The 7,208-nt window shown below is 41.4% G+C and overlaps 1 protein-coding gene across 1 annotated transcript; it reads right to left on the bottom strand.

Annotated features, from left to right (window-relative positions):
• Positions 1-1,771: 1,771 nt before the first annotated feature.
• Positions 1,772-5,785, bottom strand: LOC104952276 (sodium- and chloride-dependent GABA transporter 2-like). Its single transcript, XM_010779069.1, has 4 exons — positions 5,629-5,785; positions 4,670-4,804; positions 4,421-4,561; positions 1,772-1,848 (listed from the first exon to the last, which is right to left on the bottom strand). The coding sequence occupies exons 1-4, from the start codon at positions 5,783-5,785 to the stop codon at positions 1,772-1,774; spliced, it is 510 nt and encodes a 169-aa protein (XP_010777371.1).
• Positions 5,786-7,208: the final 1,423 nt, after the last annotated feature.

Raw genomic sequence — 7,208 nt, 5'->3', positions numbered from 1 at the left:
GCTGGGAAAAAAAGTGGGAATTACATACTTTACCAGCATGCAGTTGTTGATTTTCCAGACAAAAGAATGGCGACTCGAATGAAAAACACTTTCACTCGGTTAATCAATCAGGATCTTCTTCAAACATTTAATAAAAACCATCACATTATACAAAACAACAGTCTTCCTCTATTTGAGTGAAAAAACAGAGCCACCTGATTGCTGTCCTCTAAGACCTACTATTCTGGCACCTGCTGGCCGTGGCCAATTAGGGGGGGTTTTTGGAATTAGTTCCACCGTGTCCCAGGTGGCATCATTTGCACCTCATTTGGAGCTTAATGAGACTGAATTTAGTTTTGACAGAATATGAGTTAAATACCCTCTTAAGAGGCAAAAACTAAGGAAAACATATTGTAAGTGAATGCTAAGCAAGTAATCATTCACTTATTTGGATTTGACTAGAGGCTCAGTCATTTAAAGGGGAAGTGCACACCTTCTTCTTAAAGGGCCAGGCAGGTCAGAGGAAATCTACAGAAATCTGTATTAAGAATTGTTCAAACATCTCACGGTCATGGCTCATATACATGTTGATTAGATGATTGAGAGGAATGTAAAACCCTCTTTAATACCTGGATCAGATAACATGAAATCAGCTGACCCCTGAACGAGAAGAGGAGTCATCTGCGTTCATTTGTCCCATGTCGTGTATCAGAGTAGAGATCCAGCCATGCCACCTTCTATAACGTGTTTCCATTTGTAAACATGGTGAGGCAAAAGAGGACGGAGGTGAAATATAAAGATGTTGATGCTGCAGGTTGAATTGTTTAACAAAGGAAATATCTGTCATTAGATCTTTCTTTTTAGGCTTTTCAAAAACCACTCTGATGTCATATTTTTGTAGGCCAACGCTGAAGTTAGCATAGCAACGGCTAACATGCAAAGCAAACACAAGATTATGGCTACTCGTCAACACCGCTAAGCTCAAGGTGGCTAATGTTGGACGTGATGACGTTTAGCAGTCTCATATTCTCATGTTTGCATACTCCGTTTTGTATGTCTCATAGAAGCTTCAAGGAGGGTCAGGCCGATTGTCGAACCTCAGATTGAGGAGGAATAATGCGGATTCCGTCCTGGTCGTGGAACGACGGATCAGTTTTTTACTCTCGCAAGGATCCTGGAGGGGGCCTGGGAGTATGCTTATCCGGTCTACATGTGTTTTGTAGAGTTGGAGAAGGCGAATGACCGAGTTCCCAGGAGTTACTGTGGGAGGTGCTGCAGGAGTATGGGGTGAGGGGGTCTCTACTCAGGGCCATCCAATCTCTGTACTCCCAAAGTGAGAGCTGTGTCCGGGTCCTCGGCATTAAGTCGGACCCATTTCCGGTGAGGGTTGGCCTCCGCCAGGGCTGCGCTTTGTCACGATCCTGTTTGTGATATTCATGGGCAGGATTTCAAGGCGTAGAGGAGGGGGTCTGCAGTTCGGTGGGCTAAGGATTGCACCACTGCTTTTTGCAGATGATGTGGTTCTAATGACTTCATCGGTCTGCGACCTTCAGCCCTGACTGGATCGGTTCGCAGCCGAGTGTGAAGCGGCTGGGATGAGGATCAGCACCTCCAAATCTGAGGCCATGGCTCTCAGCAGGAAACCGATGGACTCTCCACTCCAAGTAGGGAATGAGTCCTTACCCCAAGTGAAGGAGTTCAAGTATCTCGGGGTCTTGTTCTTGAGTGAGGGAACAATGGACCGTGAGATGGGCCGGAGAATCTGGGCAGCGGGAGCGGTACTACAGACGCTTTACGCTGTGACGAAAGAGAGCTGAGCCAGAAGGAAAGCTCTCTGTCTACCAGGCCATTTTTCGTTCCTACCCTCACCTATGGTCATGAAGGATGGGTTATGACCAAGAGAACAAGATCCCAAGCGGATACAAGATACAAGCGGCCGAAATGGGATTCCTCCGCAGGGTAGCATCTCCCTTAGGGATAGCGTGAGAAGTTCAGTCATCCGGGAGGTACTCGGAGTAGAACCGCTGCTCCTTTGCATTGAAAGGAGCCAGTTGAGGTGGTTCGGGCACCTAGTAAGGATGCTACCTGGGCGCCTCCATAGGGAGGTTTTCCAGACACGTCCAGCAACCTAGGACCAGGTGGAGGGATTATATTTTGTCGCTGGCCTGGGAGCGCCTTGGAATCGCCCAGTCAGAGCTGGTTGATGTGGCCAGGGAAAGGAACATTTGGGGCTCTCTGATGGAACTGCTACCTCCGCGACCGGACCACAGAAGGACCACTTACTTTTTTAAGTCTTTTAAAAGTAAGTGTTTTTTTTATAAATGTTTACATCGACTGGCCATTCATCCACAAAAAACACACTGGACTAGGTCAGAAAACAGAGGATACTGTGAAGTCCACCGTAGACCATGGGTTCCCAACCCCCGGGGTGTTACTGCCGGGCCGCGAAATAGGTATGAGTTTATCGTAATATTTGCAGAATCATGAATATATAAAAATATTTTATTAAAAAAAAAATAGTCATACTATTTCATCCAAAACATACAAAATAAATCAAAATTGGTAAGCATAAGGTCTCAGCCTCTCGTGCGCAGAGAAAGTTACCGGTGCGCCAATAGGAAGTGGAGCACAGGAGACAACCGTTTCATCGCAGACTGTTATGTTTATGTGGGGAAATGGCAGTGCATTCATTATTTGAGATATATTTCGAACTCGGACTTCATTTTAAGGACATTGCGGCCAGGGGTGTAGAGCTATTTGTTAGCACTGTAATTTCAGACTCCAGCTTACAGTCTTCCTGCCTACGACCTGCCTAAAACCAGTATAGAGGAATGTTAAGCCCTCCCACTATTTTCCAAGAGGGCGTTGCCAGATTTTCAATTTCAGGTTTTAACCAGGAGATGGCGCTTCATTCACAAATACANTGCCTTGGCAGTCTCAGTAATCGGGCCATTCGATGTGTGTGAGTGTAGAGGTGTGTGTGGTTGAAACGTAGCAGCCTGCAGTGGGGAACACAGTGAAGGCGGTGTGTANTGAGCAGAGCACATACAAACACACATCATTCGCCTTTGTGACCGGACATTTCCTTCATACAACAAGTAATAGGGGGAATAATCGGGCCATTCGATGTGTCACACATCGAATGGCCCGATTATTCCCCCTATTACTTGTTGTATGAAGGAAATGTCCGGTCACAAAGGCGAATGATGTGTGTTTGTATGTGCTCTGCTCAGCTCCGCTGTGTGTGTGTGGGTGTATGTTCGGTGTGTCCAACAACGGCATTTGTTTTCAAATTACCATGAACAGTAATTTACACACATCTTGCCAACTCCATAGGTGATTATGGCTGGCAAACAAGCCCAGGGGTCTCACTGACATTTCAGTTATATCAATATGTGTGTGGTCCTGATTTGTTTTAATTGTATCCTGGTTTTAAACTTTGTTAATATGTTTTGGATGCATATTGGTATTTCTTCAGGCTGTTAAATACAATTAGCCTCTGTTGTCACCTGGTGAGTAAATATTCAAATCAGCTAAAATTGACAACCGGTCCGCGATTCTTTTTTAATGTATCTGCCGGTCCTTGGCACAATAGAGGTTGGGAACCCCTGCCATAGACGGACAACTTTTGGACAAAATCTCATCTCCATTAAAGGCAGCTCATTCTGGAATAGCCTCCCAACTGAGATACGAGATTGTCCTACTCTCAATAGTTTTAAAGGACAACTTAAAGAATGGTTGAGCAACAAACAGACGTGTAATCACGGCTAAATGCACTTTAATACAGGGGTATCTCCTCTTGCACTTTATGTAGCTCTTTTATCTTCTCTTGCACTTTATGCTTGTATGCTGCTCATGCTCTTTCTGCAAATCATGTATTTATTTTTGCTATGTATATAAATGTCATATTCTTATATGTTCTATGTGACGGGACTATGGATGGAAATTAGCTCAGAGCTATAATCCGGCTCATTTACACTTGTAAGCATTATTTTTGTTTTAAAGTGTTCATCAATGTGCACTGTCCCGGTTCAAATAAACGATTACAATAAATAAATTAAAATAAAAGATAAGTGGGAGAAGATGGATGGACATCTTGAACATTGTAAACAACAGGAAAGTGCTGACAGAGCTGCAGTGTTAACCTTGTGGGGAACTTGAGTACAGTAAAAAGTACAGAGAAACTACAATTAAACATAAAGGGATTGTGACTTCATTTTCCGTTCAGGATGCCATTACTATACTACAACAACAACAATCTTAATATAGAAAATAGATGTTTGCTGCTGTCTTAATGCTCCAAATATATAACCTTTAAGTCAGCTTAGTGAGACAAAATTAAAAAGATTTGCGCACCCGTTATAGAAACTTCATTTATGACCATTCACAGTAATTCTGTACCTACATAAGGCCTTTGCACTAATATCAGTCCGATGTTTACCTGTGTTCCAGGTGTTGTTGCAGCTGGCCCAGGGGAGAACGGTGTGGAAGGAGACGAAGAGGTAGAGGAAGGCCCAAGCCAGGATGACAATGTAATACACCACACTGTATAACAATGTAACTTGACTGCCGTAGCCTAAACCTTTGACAAAAATAGAACTGCATTTTAACATTTGATACACAACAGTAATGTAACAATATATACATATTTGAAATACTTTGGCACTCTATGGAATCTGAAGTTATGTACCTTCAAATATGGGACATATTTTCCTCCAACATGTGATCCCACCCTGACCAGTTAACTGCCCCAGAGATATTTCCAGAAAAAAGATGGGAATTCCACACGTGAACAGGAACACTACATAGGGGATCAGGAAAGCTCCTAAAAGAAAATAATGTATCCAAGTAATAAACTATAGTGACAAAAATACAAAGAATAAATTATGTAACCCTTTCACGCATAGAGGTCACTACCAGTGGACAACTATTCAAAAGGTGTTTTTTTGTATATGCATGGGTTTTGATGGCATAGTTGAACACCAGCCACTACATAGGACCCAATTGCATCATCCCATACACTGCCACTCAGTGCCAAGTCAGTAAGTGCATGATACATTTCTCTAAACCAAGATGGACGACAGAAAGCCAGATGGACTGAATCACTCGTCGTTATCTTGCCAATCCTTTTATGGACCCTGCAGGTATAAAAATGTTGGTGACATCAAGTAAAAACTAAGGAATCATATCCTTCATAAGTTGTTCAAGTATTGATTTTATGTTTGCAGGAAATTATGATTGATCACCTGTCCACTAAAGTGTACGTCATGCATTACTGGCTATATTTCAACTACAATTCATACTGTTACTGCTATTGTTCTTGAAAATGTCATCTGCAATATCTTTGTGGGCCGTAAATCAATATACTTATGTTATTATAATGTAATTTTAAGTTTGCACATCTTTATTTATAATTTTTTCAAAATGTACATGTCTTCACTTCAAACTTAAACGCATACTGTCCACCTGAGTGGACAATTTGAAAAAACTAGATAAAAAAAACTAAAGTTCAAATGTTGTTTTTCATGCCCCAAGAGCAATAAAAACACTTTTTTTTATAAATCATGCATGAAAGGGTATACATTTTCCAGCTTTTACTTATCTAACTTCCTCCTGGGCAGTACAATAAGATGTTTTAAATGCTCTTACCACCTCCATTTTTGAAGCACAGATATGGAAATCTCCAAACATTGCCCAGACCAATGATCTGTCCGGATACTGACAAAATGAACTCCCTCTTGTTGGCCCACTGGCCTCTCTTTGCACTGTAAGACGGAGCATGATTTTGATTGTTTTCATCTTTCATTCTTATTTTATTCTTTAGATTCTCTGGATAACTTGCTGGCTCCATCAGGACACATCTGTTGAAATGTAAGTAAAAAGATTCAGTTTAGCTGTTCTTTGTGTTTGTTATACTTAACCTGCCATGCGCATGTTCAAAAGTATCTTTTTGTGCAAAGTCTTCAGAACACTAAATACATCTAAAGCTCCAGATTAGATCTTAGGGTAATGCTGTTTCTTATTGTTCATCTTTAATAGCTATGGTACTGACCAATTCATTTTAAAGATTTGGTACCTTCAAGTTGATAGATGTAAAGGTATCTTTTTGAGTTTAGGTTCATATTGCTAAATATGGTGTTGGTGTCTCTGTGAAACTCCACTGATGTACATGCAAGTTCAACAGCCTGCGCTGCCTATCCCACAAATAATTAGTTTGCTTTACTCTTTGTACTCATGAATTTGAAACAGGTCTAACGTGTAATTGAAATGCTCTGTGTGTCATTGGTGTTTCTTGGAACCAAGGTAGACACTATAGGTTTAACAAGCAGCTGCTCTTTGTACTGAAAAAAAGGCCCAGAGACAGTGTTGCAGTGGAACACGGCCAAAACCAGAGGCTTCGGGTAATGAAGGTTAGAGAAGGTGAAGCCTTCCCTAAATTATTAGTCCTGTTTCTGTTGTGCACAACAATGTTCCCTAAACAGGCTACTGCTACGCTCCATTATGTTTAGCGGCTCCAAATATCAGGCTGTAGTATAAGGCTACATTTTTTATAATCAACAAATTTAGTGAGTGATGAGATAATAATAATGTATCACTGTCAGGGCACTAACTATGTCAGAAGGATCAGAGGGACGCATTTAGAAACTGTAACAGCATGTCGTGTGTCGCGTTTAGCCTAACGTTACTCACAAAATGTTGCCTTAGAAACTTGTCTTTGTCTCATGGGCTGCATCAACACTGTCAGTTAGTGCCGCAGGGTCAACGTATATTTATCAAGTTCTCTCATGTGCTGTGAGCCTAGGGTTGCATATTAGTCTGGCATTGTAGAATCTCATCCTTCTGTATCCTAGTAAGCTATTATATCATATTATTATTGCTGTTATTTGTGTCAAAATGCCTTAGCTCCAGCAAAAAACATCTAGTCCCCTGTCGCTCTAGTGCTGTCCCTTATTGGGTCAGCAGCTGCATATAATTGCTGTTATAAACATAAAAACATCTTCTGTTCCATTGTAAGATGTTGTAACAAGTATGATAGTTGGTCAAATAATAGCCTTCCCTATCTTGAACTCCACTCGCTGCCTATGGCCAAAACCCATGTCACAAAACATTCCCTCAATTGATGCAGCCTTGCAGTAACCTATTGCAGCTGTGGATTATTTATGAGTATTAGAAGAAGGCTACACATGTATTAATTTGAGTAATTTCTAGTATACATACATACATTCCCA

This window comes from Notothenia coriiceps, unplaced genomic scaffold (genome assembly GCF_000735185.1).
Source record: "Notothenia coriiceps isolate Sejong01 unplaced genomic scaffold, NC01 NC01_scaffold00019787, whole genome shotgun sequence".
Classification (NCBI taxonomy): domain Eukaryota; kingdom Metazoa; phylum Chordata; class Actinopteri; order Perciformes; family Nototheniidae; genus Notothenia; species Notothenia coriiceps.
Note: the sequence above shows the minus strand (reverse complement) of the source record. Positions and strands in the feature narration are given on the sequence as shown.

Coding starts and splice junctions, on each gene's coding strand:
- LOC104952276 (XM_010779069.1), bottom strand. CDS start 5,785: ATGAAAGATGAAAACAATCAAAATCATGCTCCGTCTTACAGTGCAAAG. Junction 4,562..4,669: donor AATATGTCCCATATTTGAAG/GTACATAACTTC, acceptor TTTTTGTCAAAG/GTTTAGGCTACGGCAGTCAA. Junction 1,849..4,420: donor CAACAACACCTGGAACACAG/GTAAACATCGGA, acceptor TCATGACCATAG/GTGAGGGTAGGAACGAAAAA.